Source organism: Mastigoproctus giganteus, chromosome 6, assembly GCF_048544385.1.
Source record: "Mastigoproctus giganteus isolate SK-2022 chromosome 6, ASM4854438v1, whole genome shotgun sequence".
Classification (NCBI taxonomy): Eukaryota; Metazoa; Arthropoda; class Arachnida; order Uropygi; family Thelyphonidae; genus Mastigoproctus; species Mastigoproctus giganteus.
The window spans coordinates 196,469,893-196,485,247 of NC_143580.1; the positions used below are offsets into that span (position 1 = coordinate 196,469,893).

The 15,355-nt window shown below is 37.9% G+C and overlaps 1 protein-coding gene across 3 annotated transcripts in view; it reads right to left on the bottom strand.

The window, feature by feature from the left end:
* Positions 1-15,355, bottom strand: part of LOC150084856 (muscle-specific protein 300 kDa-like) — a 1,257,473-nt gene that overhangs the window by 817,992 nt on the left and 424,126 nt on the right. For all 3 annotated transcript variants that reach the window (XM_090376651.1, XM_090376652.1, XM_090376650.1), the window contains one exon: positions 8,542-8,709. In XM_090376651.1, the coding sequence (XP_090232777.1) occupies positions 8,542-8,709 (168 nt within the window). The remainder of the gene's footprint in view (positions 1-8,541; positions 8,710-15,355) is intronic.

Genomic DNA, 15,355 nt, shown 5'->3' on the forward strand with positions numbered 1-15,355 from the left:
AAGAAAATGACCCTGATGATCCACAACCCAGCACAAGCAAAGATTAGAAATTTGATTTTGTAAATTTCATTTGTATTAATTTTTACATTAATTTTAGATTGTATTTTTGTGTTTACAGTACATTATGTACAGTATTATTTTTCAAATTATGACAATACTGTATATGTAATTATAGATCGTAGTTTTGTATTTTTTATAAACAGTATGAATAATAAACCAATTAAAATGTACAGAGTGATTGAATTTAACCTCCTAGAGAGAGACAGCCTAGGCGTAGAAACGAAGTAAAAGATAAAAGCATTACTGTATTTAAAATGAAAAATAAAAGATGATAAAAATTGAAAAGATTATAAAAATAAATTATAAAGATAATAAAAAGATTAGAAAGGTTAAAAAATACTGTTAATAAATATATGGCCGACATACGACCAGATTGACTTACGACCTGTCAGTCAGAACAGAAGTCGGTTGTAAGTTGACGACCAACTGTATTAAACAAATCTTAAAGTATGCCTCCCTTTGATATCAAAGGCTTTCTCAATATCTAGAGATACCATTACAAGATGTTGTTTCTTTTAAAAAACATTTTGAATGTTATTTTAAAGTAAAGTGGACCTGTTCTTTCTGAAACCATACTGATTTTCACTCATGACATTTTGTGATTCTAAAATCAATGTGAGCCTCTGATGTACCATTTTTTCTAGAGCCCTACCTAAACAACCAGTAAGCGAGATTGGCCTATATTTATTTATCAAAGAGGGCTCTTTTCCTGGCTTTGGAAGGGCTGATACAAGTGAATGACCTAGATAATGGATAGTCATTTCTCCCAAAAGATCTGGTTGTAGAAAAGCAGAAGCAAGTACAAGGCTTTGTCATTTAGGTGTTGCAGCATGATATAACACGTTCCATCTGGCCCTGCAGCTCTGCTAGAGGAATAAGGATTAGCATTAGTAGAGGCACATGATGCAAGAAAGCAAGCTTATACAGCAATAGCCAAAAAAAAAAAAAAAAAAACAACCCCTTCCCATTTCACTGATCCATTCATTCCAAATGTTTGTCTAGTTCATGTAATTTAATGTAAGTATTTAATTAATTATTATGTAAGGATTCCTTGAGATATTTTTCTGTAAAAGGTTTATTATATGGATAGGAAGTGGTAGTAGCAAAACTGATCCTGCACCATTCAGCATAAGTTTTAATATTCTGACAATATGAGTCACATATAGTATAAACTAATATTTGAGAGAAAGAATCGGCTAAGGCTTCTGCCGTTTCACCAGGAGAAGATAGATCACTATTTCTCCAGTGAAAGATCAATGAAGGATTCCTTTGATATTTGCCATTCAAAGCCTGTATTCATCTCCATATTAGCTGTGGGTCTGTCTTTTGTAATAGTGGAAGCTAATTTTTCCCAAGAATCTGGTTTAGCTTTCCTAGTAACTTGTCAAGCTTCAGCTTTGTCTCTGGTAATTGATGAGGTTTTCTGTGGTGGGGCATTTGCAGAACTGATTCCAAGCTTTATAAACCTTCTGTGATTTGGCAAGGAAGCAATTTCTATGTCATCAAAGATTACAGACTCGTGGTTTGTTAGTTCACGATTTTGGTATTACAGAAGTATTTGGTCCTTGAGGTTGTCACAGACATTCTCTCAGATATACAAGACAAGCTGTACTTGCTACCTGGGAGTCTAAAACGCTGATGGAACTGATATTCGGGTGACACTCAAGTCAAGTGGACCCAATTTTGGCGAAGTCCGGACGGTCTGTGACAGCCAAATCCTCTGCTTGCACCTTCACGATGGTGGGACTGTCAGTAATCCTGGGTATAACCTCCATGCACAAGTACATGGTCGGTGACCACCCAGGTGTGAACCAACGTAAGCAGGGGTCGAGGTGTGGTGCCCACACCACATGGAGGAACGCTGCCCCTCTATGTTACCAGGCAGTACTAGGTGGTAGATGACTCTCATCAACCGGTGAAATACCACCACTTTGCTTATTGGAGGCTTGAAGTGGTAGAACCCATGTTTAGTCTCTAGAGACTAAGTTCCAGTCAACACTTCCCTATCTCTTCCATCATGCAGTATGATTGATGACTTTTGGGGTTATGATGAACATTGTGGCGAGATAAAAAACTTCCTTACATTTCGAGAGTACAGCTCTAAAACTGTGTTCGCAGGCCAGCCGCTAGTTAGTACACCGGACCGAACCTATTGGTAACTCTCTAGGAGATTTCCGGATCAGCTAGTGTATAATCTTGTTACCTCTACTCTGCCAGATAGTGACTGGAGGGAGTCCGAATAATGTGTATACGGGGAGCATTGTTGAGGACACGTTATGTCAAGGATCTGGGTATATTCTTACCACGTGAAAACGCCATATCCAAATATTTCATTACTTCATACAGCATGTCCCACCCACTTTTTCTTACTATTGAATACACCATGAATTGTCAAACTAATAGAACAAGCTTATCTGCAAAAAGATCTAAACCTCCCAAGCACTTCCTAATTCATTTCACAAATATACGTGGTTTCAATTCTAATCTCAACGATGTCCATTTCCACTTGTAGTCTGCCAAACCCCATGTACTTTTTCTGACAGAATCTCAGTTATTGGTTGATTCAACTACTGCTCATCTCAGATGCCCAAATTATTCGCTGTATGATTCCTTTCGCCTCAAAGGTGGTACTTGTGCATATGTCCGTTCTGATATTTGCTGTCAGAGACTTGGCAATTTGGAATCTCCTCTTTGATCTTCTCTGGCTTAAAATCTCTCTACCTCATTGTGTAAAATTCATCTGTTGTGTCTACCATTCTCCCAACTCCACTAATCAATTGGGGCTCTTTGACTTTCTTTCTTTGCAACTTGACTTTCTCCAGTCCAACTTTGCTAACAGTGAGGTAATTTTCCTTGGTGATTTTAATGTTCACAACTCCAGCTGGCTTCCATTTTCTAGTCACACCGACCCAGCAGGTCGAGATGCTGAGGCTTTTGCAATTACTAATGACCTAGCACAGATTGTTCATTTACCTACAAGAATACTGGACAATCCTAATCATACAGCCAATACGCTTGATCTTTTTCTCACAAACAACCCTTCTAAGTACACGGTCGAAGCGAGAGGTCCTTTAGGCACTTCAGATCACAACTTGGTAATTGTCTCTTCTCCAATGGAACCTTTATCTCATGGCTATTCCCAACCTCGTGTTGTTTGGCATTACAAGAATGCAAAATGGGATGACCTGCGAGACGTCTTTTCTTCTTTTCCTTGGTCGGATTACTGTTTCAAAACTTCTGATGTCAACGTTTGCTCAGATCGTGTCGGTGAAATTATTCTTGCAGGAATGGAATCCTTTATCCCACACTCCACTTTAAAATCTCGTCCTTTATCTAAACCTTGGTTCTCCAACAAATGTGCTAAGGCTGTCCAAGAGAAGAATGTTGCATATCGTAATTGGCTTGTTTCTAATTCTTCAGTTTCGTTTTCTGCCTACACCAAAGCTCGCAACAATTGTAAAGCAGTTATTAATCAGTCCAAACTAGAGTTTGAACAGGCTAAGAGTAAAAAACTTGCTTCTTGCCCTATTGGTAGCCGAGCATTCTGGTCTCTTGCCAAAGCTATTGGCCGAAACTTTTGCCCATCTCTGTTCCCACCTCTGTCCAAACCAGATGATTCTGTTGTCACTTCAGCCAAGGATAAAGCTGACCTGCTAGCATCCTTCCAGCTCATGTATTAATGATCTTGGTAAAACACCTCCCACCATTCCTAACACACTCCATTCAATGCCTCCTGTGATCTTCCGTCAAAAGGATATCAGAAGGATTTTTATGAATCTTGATGCCAAGAAAGCTTCAGGTCCTGATGGTATTTCTCCACTTGTTCTCAAAACCTGTGCTCCTGAACTAACTCCTATTCTTTGCTGCATTTTTTTCACTTTCTTATTCCAAAGTTGTTTTTCTTCTGCTTGGAAATTTGCTCATATCCAGCCAGTTCCTAAAAAGGAGTACAAATCCCTCCCATCCAATTATTGTCCCATTGCAATTACTTCTACTCTTTCTAAAGTAATGGAGAAATCAGTTAACCGCCAACTCTTAAACTACCTAGAAACCTTCTGTCTGATCAACGATCGCCAGTATGGATTCTGTCAGTGTCGATCCACTGGTGATATTCTGGCTTATGTTACCCACTTATGGACTAATTCAATGGAAAGGTTCGGTGAAACACAAGTAGTTGCTCTTGACATCTCAAAGGCTTTTGATCGTGTTTGGCATAAAGGTCTTCTAAACAAGCTTCCATCTTATGGTTTGCCAACTATTTTTAGTAATTGGTTACCAGTTTTCTCTCTGATCGCTCACTGAGGGTGATGGTAGATGGATCTCTGTCTTCTAACTTCTCCACTAATGCCGGTGTCCCCCAAGGTTCAGTTCTTTCCCCCACTCTTTTCCTCTTGTATATGAATGACCTTCTTCCATTGACTGGAAATCCTATCCATAGTTTTGCCGATGATAGCACATTGCATTCCACTTTCCATTTTTGAGAAACCTTGTCCTGCTCAACCAGCTTCAACTTCTCGAAAATCTGCTACCAATTCCTTAAATGCCGATCTTCAGGTAATTCTCCAGTGGGGCAAAGACAACTTAGTTGATTTCAACCCTTCTAAAACTCAGTCTTGTCTTATATCTCGCAAAAAGGATTCTTCTGCTCCTATGCTTATCTTTAGTGACACTCCGATTTTTAGGCAAAACAATATATCTCTTTTGGGGATTACCCTGACTTCTAATCTCTGTTGTCACAAGCACATTACAAATATTGCTTCCTCTGCATCTAAAAAACTTGGTTTTCTCTTTTGCTCTCGGCGTTACTTTTCTTCCAAACAGCTGCTCACTCTGTTTAAATCGCAAATCCGTCCTGCCATGGAATATTGTTCCCACATCTGGGGTGGTGCCCCCAAAACCTCTCTCAGGCTTCTTGATTCCATTCAGAAGAGGGCAGTTAGGTTAATTAATGATTCATCTCTAACAGATTCTCTCCACTTGCTTTCTCATGGACGTACTGTTTCTGCTGCATGCCTCTTCTATAGATACTTCCATGGGCACTGTTCTTCTGAATTGGCTTCTATAATTCCCGCTCTCTCTTTCAAAACAGTCCGAACACGTGCCGCCACCAGCCAACATCCATTTACTGTCCAACTTAAAACCCACAGAACCAACTTTTCATCTTCCTCATTTATTCATTCAACTGCCGTTTTCTGGAACAACCTTTCTTCATACATATTTCCTGAAAATTACAATCTACAGAAGTTCAAGTCAAATATCAACAAATATCTTCTTTTGTCTTCTCAACCTCCAACCCAAGCATGGTACTAAGTACTATAGGTTCTAATACCTCTCGTGTTTGGGGTTCAAATAAAAAAAAAAAAAAAAAAATATCAGATACTAATATTTGATTAGGACTACGAACTGTAACATCTTCAATAGATTTAGATAGAAATAAGTGATCATCAAATTGAATAAGTTTTTGTAATTATTCAAATCTTTAGAAAAGTTCTAGGACTTGTGGGGTTAGAGGTTAATTGCATTTGGATTTCACAGATAAAGGGAAGTGATCACTGTTGTGTGGATCACTCAGCACTGACCACTCCATAAGCGGATAGATAGAGGGAGAGCATATTGAGATAGATCGAGAGAAGAGGTAGTACCTGTTGGGAAATGGACATGGATATATGATCCTGTGTTTAGCAGTGTAAGTTGGTAATCATTGAGTAATGATTCTATTAAGTGACCGCTTATAGCCATATAAGGAGATCCCCATAATGCAGAGGTTTCCCAACTTTCTCGGTTCACGGCACCATTAGCGCCTCAGTAATTTTTTCACGGTGTTCCTAAGCCAAAAGAAATACCTAACAGTTCTGTTTATTAAGCAGTTAGGCCTAAACAACTTAATAAGTAATGTTGAAACTGTGAACTACCTCGAGCTAGTAGTTCGCGTGTGATCTGACATATGTCGAGTATTGCTATGTTTCCTTTGAAAATTTTAAATATCCTGCGGCACCCTGTCGCACAGTTTGAAAACCACTGCCATAATGGATGATGGCCATTCAGATCTCCCAAGATATAAAGTGGTCTAAGTGAGCTACTATATGATCAAGATCAGTACACGGACAAGAAAAATTTGGTGGAATGAATATAGAAGTCAGGATTAGTGTGATCCAATAACAATGTGAACTGATACTATCTCTAAAGTGGTCTGAAGATGTACAGGTCTGGAAAATATATTATATCTGATCTGAATAGCAACTCCTCTATGAGATGGTAGCTCTGTACTTCTGTTGCATTCTATAAATGATGTAATTCTAAAACTTGAGAGATACTTGGGGATTTAGGTAAGTTTCTTGAAGGCATAGTCCTAAAGGGTTAAAGTTTTCTATTAAATCTTTAAGTTCTTCTCTGTTGCTGTGCAATCCTCAGAAATTCCACTGTATAAAGGTTTGCATTAATTGGTTTTGGCTGGCAGAACTGTTGTTTGATCTGTTTTTTAGAGAAATTTGCAGCATATTGGTCCTGCTTTTGTTTGTTCTTTTTTGGGTCAACAGGGCGGCCATCATCTGTGTCATCTTCTGCATGGAGCATCTGTATTGTATCATTTTGATCTGTTTGATCATCTATTTCCATATTGGTATGGTGTGATTGTTTATTGTCATTAGTGATAGCATGCTTTGTTTTAGTTGGTTCTTGTAGTATTCACTCTTTGTCAGGTGCTACAGTTATTGAGGTGTTTGTTTTCTCACAAACTGTGTTTGAGGAAATAACTAGCTTTGTGGAAGAGAATTCTGATCTGGCCCATGCAGCAATAGAATTCTTTGGTGAAACTGAGACATCTGTTTGATTATAAGCAGTTCTGTTGCTTTTGACAGTAGCTGCATATAAGTGTGAATGCATACTTGACAGGATTTGTTTTCTTGCTTTAGAATATGTTACTTTGTTTTCCGCTTTGTATTTCTGGATTTTTTTTAGGAAGTTTCCATAAATTCACCCTTCTTAAAGAAGGTCAGATGATTTCCTTTACAACCCCAGGGGCTCACATCTGGTGAGTATGGGCTTGACACACCCAGGATCCTCAGCTGGATATCATCATTCTTCTCTTTCTTGGTGATTCCCTTCTACTTCTCTCTCTCTCTCGGGGTAATTCAGAAATTTTTTTTTTTTTGGCTGGTGCAGTATAAGCCTAAGGCTTCCTTGCACCATATGGCTAATAATAATAATAATAATAATTTGGACATACAGGGGAGGTGGCAATACAGTCTGTTTGGCTATGTTCTTTGGATCCACAGTGAGGGCAGATTGCATTATCTTGATCTGTTGCTTGAAAATGGCTGTATTTTTGATATTTGGTATTTTATTAACACCTGACAGGATTTGGTATGTATGGATGGGTTTGGAATAACAAATATCCTGTTTTAACTATTTGTGGTAGACTTGGGGTGTTGAATGTATGATACTCCATATAGAAATAAGATTGCCATATTTTTTGGTCTTAATGAATTTTTCCTATACAACTCATTGGTTTCTCAGCCCTTGTACTCTTTCCTCCTCTGAGATGGTTACTAAATCCCACTCCATTATTACTACCTTGGAAGTATTCGTGGTAACGTGAGGAGTGACTGTAACAGGCAGTCCAGTAAAAGTCATCTATTTTAAATAACTGTTCTGATTGTCTTGAATTAGATATTTCAGAAAGTCCCCATGTTGGAGTCTTTTAATCATTTTGGGATAGCCAGCAATTGGCTCAATACTTTTCTGTATGAGAGATGGTGAAAGTCTACTCAAAGGCTGAATTTATGGGGAATACATTATCAAGAAGGATGGATCATCTTGTGAAATAGAGTCCTTTGTTATTATTTTCAGTTGAGAAGTCTCATGGTCTTTGTTATTGGCTTGCAGATCACAGAATGCTGGCTCTATTGGTGGAAATGTCACAAAGTCTATTTTATAATACTTTTGGCCCTGAGAGTTGATTTTTACACTGAGGTTACTGGCCTCATCACAGGGAGGCAGGAGTAATGCCACTAGTGGACAAGCAGTGTTAGATTAGTTGGATTGGTGAAAATAATATAAAAAGGAAAGGTGACTTTCTTACCCTGACTTTGCTTACTACTTGGAAGTTTATAACTTAAAAGAATGAATTTTTAACTAAGTAGAAGATGATTCCCTTCTAGGAAAATGCTTTAAAAATTGCTTCAGAAGAGGGATTCAGAATGCCTGGACATGGAATGCTTAGCACCCCAGGGCTTGGACTTGGGAGAACAATAGAGCCAATAGATGAATTTGACAGAATAGGGTAGAAAGGTTTTAAGCATACTTAATAGTTAAAAACATACTGAATTGTATCAACATTCTTTTCTATGTGATATTATAATGTTCAAAATAAACAAATTTCATTCATTCATTAAGTTCCATATTAATAATTATAGCTGTTTTTTATAACAATTAAATAATGATCTGAAACACAAAATGAATATATGAAATACTATTACTAACTTCATGTTTCTGTAACTGTTCCTTTGTTTTCTGGAGGCTGGAAATATGTAGAGAATGGTGTGACATCAAATGGAAAGACACCTGTAATAACCATTTTTCTGTTTCTTGAAGTGCCTGCTGATATTGTTGCAGATTTTTAAATTCTTGTTCCAGCTGGTTCAACATGTCCTGGAATATTTAACAAAATAATATATACATTACTTCCTCTAGCGATATTTATTCGAGCAAATGGCAGAAGGGGGGGGGGGGCAATTACGTCACTACAAATGCACAGGTAAATAATTACATAGGTCATTTCCTGATTATAATTTGATCAGTGCATTATAATTTTGGTATATTATTATAATCTTATTATACAAATAATAACATTATACAATACAAAACTATACAGATCTTTACAAAATACTAAACTATTTATTATCATACCTCTACTATATCGGGATGATGGGTCCTTTCACCAACTGACAAAAATACACAAAAAAAATTAATAAAATAAACATCAAATTATGCTGAGCATGGTCATGTATTAGAAAGTGAAGCATCTGCACGAGGTTTGTGAATGTTAAATGGAAGGAACACAAAACTGGGCAGAATCGGACACTTGCTGTTGACAATGTAGAGAGCGTACCTGGGGCGCATGCCAACGTTCACTGATTTGAAAGACAACTGCCACCATAACATTCACCAACCTCACGCATGGCTTTACTGTCTAATACATGACCACACCAGGCATCATTTGATGTTCCATTGTAATGTCAGCTGATGAAGGGACCTGATATAGTTTGTGTATTTGTAAATAGTTTAGTATTTTGTAAATATTTTAAATATTTGTATAGTTTGTAAATATTTTAAATATTTGTACAGTTTGTAAATATTTTAAATATTTGTATAGTTTGTAAATATTTTAAATATTTGTATAGTTTGTAAATATTTTAAATATTTGTATAGTTTGTAAATATTTTAGTCTTGCTCTTTTGGATGCAACAATATTCCTCATGCATTATGGAAACTTAAGCAAAAGGCCTTTTTCTAAGTGACCTATGTAAATGCAGGTAAATAATTACATAGTGATATTTATTCCACCTTGAGAATGCCGCATAGTGGGGGTAGCCAATGGGAGAAGAGGGATGTGGGTCATGTGGTAGAAGTGGGAGGGGCACTTACATCACTACAAATGCACAGGTAAATAATTACATAGGTCATTTCCTGATTATATATTGACCAGTGTGTTTCAACAGGTGTGTCTTTTACGTAGAAAAGATTTGACTTACTTCATTGATCAGACTGGGGTTCGAGCCCATCACCACCAAATAAAGAGGATGCGGAAAGGTCAACGGAATGACCACCGCATATTCTGGCGCAATATGGCCTTAGTTGCTAATGCTCCTAAAAACCAAATAACAACAACAACAATGTGTGTGTGTGTGTGTGTGTGTGTGTGTGTGTGTGTGTGTGTGTGTGTGTGTGTGTGTGTGTGTGTGTGTGTGTGTGTGTGTGTGTGTGTGTGTGTGTGTGTGTGTGGTGCATGGACAAATTCAGCATATAGTAACTCATCAGTTAGATGTTTCATTTAATTCCCAGGTATACTAAATTGAAACTTTCATTTAAAAAAATATTTTTATGAAAATAAAATCAAGACGTTATACAACATAAATTTTTACTTTAGTGTGAAGTTGGTAGATTTGGTGTATTTTTATGCCTTAATTATTATTAAACATTATAAAAAATGTTTCTTGATCATAAATTTTTCAGAAAAGCACATTTGTGATTTCTTTAAAAATATATATATAATAAAACTCTCCAACCAAATTTAAAAAAAATTCATTTGAATTTTTTTAAAATTAAGTATGCAGGTATTGAAGCACTCTTGAGGACTGAGAGGTGACAGATTTTAATATTTAAAATCTTTATCAGTTTATATGACATTTTGCTTTTAATAATGTATTGTGGTTAAATTCAATCAATATTATGCATGTAATAACATAGACATCTATGTTTCATTTTTGCTTCTGTTATAACTATATGGCAGAGAGAAAAACAACAGTCAAGGTTAGTCACATGGCCCTCTCTACCACAGCATTAGTACAGGGTGGGAAATCAAGCAACCTGTTGTTTTTCTCCTCACTTTAGTAATGCACCTGATGAGCTGTAGGACTAGTTATAATGGTGGCAAAAACACTTGGTCATGCAAAATTAAATCTATCTTTTGTGCACATCAGTAAGTTGCTGTTTATAGAAGAGAATAGCCATAGATTTAATGAAGCAAACATTTTTCCAGCTGTAACTACACTGAGCATTTTAAATCTCTCTTTGCACTCTCAACCATTCTAAAATGACGCCAAACTGGTCACCAGCACACACACGCACGCACGCACACACGCAAGTACTGTATGATCAGCCATATAATATAACTTGTAATGGAAGTTAGTGCTAAATTATGACATTTACTGAATAAGAGGCAGACTAAAACAGAGAAATTCCAAGTTAGAATATGGCTGAAACTATATGGGCTCAGAGAAACTAGTAGTAGTAGTAGTCGCATGTGATGCAAGAAAGCAAGTGTATGAGCTCATGCAGCATCAGCCAAAAAAAAAAAAAAATCACACAACCATTCCCTCTAAATGTTTGTCCAGTTACTCCTTAAATTTATTTAACCTATCAACTTCCATGACAGACGAAAGTTTGTTCAAGCAATTAACCACCCGCTGGCTAAAGGCAAATTTCCGCACATCTATTTTACATCTGTCTTTCTTTAATTTGAATTTATGCCCCCTTAGGTTTGTAATTTGAACAAGTGGAAGAATCCCTTCAGAATTCAGTGTGCTTAACCCATTCAAGGCCTTATACACCTTAATCAGATCACCTCGCAGGTGCCTAGTCTCCAGCCATTGCAATTTGCAGAACTTAAGCCTCTCTTGGTAAGAGGAACCTTGTTGTGCTTCTCTGTACACACTCAAGCAAATCTACATCCTTCCTAAAATGAGGTCTCCAGACCTGTACGCAGTACTCAAGGTGTGGCCTGACCATTGCCTTATAAAGAGGGACAATCACCTCCTTTTCCCTGCTAGCAAAATTCCTATATATCATTGACAAAAACCCCATGACGTGCCCTGGCAGCCTGTTTGTATTGCCCAGAAAACTTCATATCTGACTGTACAATTACTCCCAGGTCTTTTTCATTTTCTACAACCTTAAGTGTAGTACCACACAGTTGGTACGTTTCTCTGGGGTTACTTCTACCCATATACAGTACTTTGCATTTGTCAAGGTTAAACTTCAGTTGCCACTTCTCAGCCCATCTGCCCAAATTTTCTAGATCTTGTTGCAGTAGCACACTGCCATTACTGTCATTAACAACCCTGCCAACCTTTGTATCATCTGCAAACTTCGATACTAAGCCTGATATACCTTCACCAATATAATATCATTGATAAATATACAAAACAACAGTGGACCCAACCCCGAACCCTGTGCGACTCCACTAAAACATTAGTCCACGAAGAGCAGCACCCATTGATTACCACCCTTTGTCTTCTCCCACTCAACCAACCTTTTATGTATTGTAGCAACTTACCCTTAATACCATTCTGCTCCAATTTGTACAGTAGTCTTCCATGCACAACAGTGTCAAAAGCTTTCCTGAAATCCAAGTATATGATATCAAAATTATTTTTTTCATCCAGTTCCTTTGTAACCACATCATAATATCCTATCAAATTTGTCAGACAAGACTTTCCCTTAACAAACCCATGCTGTGTCCGAATTATTGCTGCAGTCTTAATAGGTATGAAACTTTTAGTAGCTTCCACGATTAATTCCTTGAATGCATTAGCATTAGCATGGGCACATGATGCAAGAAAACAGGCCTATATAGCATGAGCCAAAAAAAAAAAAAAAACCCCTTATATCACACATCCCCTCGCCCCAAATGTTTGTCAACTTATGCCTTCATTCTATTTAAGCAATCAAACTTCTACTACATCAGATGGAAGTTTTTTCCAGCAATCAACCACCCGCTGTCTAAATACAAACGTCCCCACTTCTATCCTACAACCGTCTTTCCTCAATTTGAATTTATGCTCTCTCAAGCGATTATTCTGAGTAAGAGGAAGAATCCCATCTGTTTCTATTGGAATGAGCAGCAGCTTGGAAAACAAGATACAAGATATTTCAGACACTGCTGGGAGTCATTGCGGTACAAGTAAACACATGGGTTGTGTTAGGGTAGCTAAATATAGGAACAGGCGCATGTATACTTGCGTGTACACCAATGCTAGGAGTTGGTAAATAAATTTGATGAATTTGAGGTATTGCACAATCAATCAAAGGCAGATATTGTTGGGATATCAGAGATGTGGTTTCACACAGATATAAGGAATGCAGAACTGGAATTTGGGGAGTACAATGTGTACAGAAAGGATACGAAGGGATGAGGGGTTATATTCTTAACCCCTCCTCCCTTCGTTAAGAAACACAAAATCCAAGGAAGTGAAGTCAGTTGACATCATTGAACAGTGTAGTGTCGAGTCAGTTTGGTGTGACATAAGCATTAGGAGATCAAAATTGAGAGTAGGGGTGTGTTATAAGCCAAATGCCTCTGATGAATATAATAAACAACTGTACAGGAAAATTGAGTGGGCCAGTAAATCAGAGAGGCTTATAATGTTGGATTTTAATTTCCCAGATATTGACTGGAATTTGTGGGTCGGTCACTCACACACTAGCAAAGCTTTTGTGGATTTATTGGATGAGTGTTTTCTACATCAGCATGTTCGGGAGGCAACTAGAGGGAGTAACACTCTTGATCTGATTATCAGTAGTGATTCTTCATGCATTAAGAATCTGCAGATAAATGAACCACTAGGTGGCAGTAATCACAGTGTGCTGAAGTGGGATTTACTCAAATAGGTAACTACCATCAGGGGTAAAGGGAAGGGTTTTTTGCTTTCATAAAGGCGACTACAATGGTCTGAGACAGTATTTAAATTCTATACAGTGGGACCAACTAATGATGTTACCAACAGCAAACTCAAAATGGGAAGCATTCAAAGAACTTATCTTTGAAGCTACTAGGATTTACATACCAACGAAGGTTTAGGCCTAAATGGATGTCAGATGAAGTAATGAGACATATGGTAAAAAAAAAAATGCATGGGATACATATAAATTAATGGGTGACATGGAAGCCTATGATAGATATATATAAGCTGGTATGTAACCAAGTCACAAAGGAGATTAGACAGGAAAGGCAGATTATGAGAAATCCTTGGCAAAGGATGCAAAGAAAAACAGAAAAGTGTTCTTTACCATGTAAACTCTAGAAGGAAAGGGATGAATCAGATTGGTCCACTGGATATTGATGGTTCAACTGTTGATGATCCTGCTCAGGGGGCTAACAAACTAAACGTGTATTTTGCGTCTACATTCACACATGAGGAGATATTCAGGAAGAGGAATGCCAGAGGTGAAGTAAACTCTGGCAGTGAGCTAGATGATTTTTTAATAATAGAGAGGAAAGTGGAGGAGAAATTGTCGAGGATAAACATAAAAAAGCCATCCCAGGGTGGAGGGGATCTATCTAGTTATATTAAGGAGGCAGCAAAGGAAGTAAGCAAACCCTTAGCCATAATTATGAGAGCCTCTTTGGACTCAGGGGAGGTACCAATAGACTGGAGAAGTGCAAATGTCACCCCAGTTCACAAAGGAGGATCAAAGGCTGACACAAGTAGTTATAGACCTGTGAGTTTAACTTCTGTACCATGAAAATTAATGGAGGCACTGGTTAAAGATGCATTGCAGGATCATCTAGACAAGACTTCAGTTATAGCTCGGACACAGCATGGTTTTGTTAAGTGGAAGTCTTGCCTGACCAATTTGATTGGATAGTATGACACAATCACAAAATAACTGGATGCAGGGAATAACTTTGATATTATATATTTGGATCTTAGAAAGGCTTTTGATACTGTTGCACATGGAAGACTGCTGCACAAATTGGAGCAGTGTGGAATTGGAGGCAAATTGCTGCTATGGATAAAGGGATGGTTGAGGGTGAGAAGACAGAGAGTGGTAATCACTGGACACTGCTCTTCGTGGACTAATGTTATTAGTGGAGTCCCTCAGCGTTCAGTGTTGGGTCCATTATTGTTTCTGTATTTATAAATGATATTGATGATGGGTTATCAAGCTTAATGTCCATGTTTGCAGACAATACAAAGGTTGGCAGGGTTGTTAAGGATATTACTGACGCTATGCTGCTGCAACAGGTTCTGGAAAGGTTGAGCAGATGGGCTGAGAGGTGGGAAATGAAGTTTAACATTGACAAATGTAAAGTACTACATATAGGAAACAGCAACCCCAGAGCAATGTATCAACTCTGAGGTACTACACTGACAGTGGTAGAGAATGAAAAGGACTTGGGGGTAATTGTGCAGACAGATATGAAGTTCTCTGAGCAGTGCAGACGCGCTGCAAGCATAGCTCATGGTGTCTTGTCAATGATATACAGCAATTTTTCTAGCAGGGATAAGGAGGTGATTATTCCTTTGTATAAGGCAATGGTCAGGCCACACCTTGAGTACTGTATACAGGTCTGGAGGCCTCATTTCAAGAAGGATGTAGAGCTGCTGGAATGAGTACAGGGAAGGACAACAAGATTAGTGAATGGAACAAAGGGTTGCTCTTACGAAGAAAGGCTTAAGTTTTGGAAATTACAGTGTCTGGAGACTAGGCACCGGCGAGGTGATCTGATAGGGGTGTATAAAGCCTTGAATGGTTTGCTCATGCTCAATGCCGATGGGATTCTTCCTCTTGC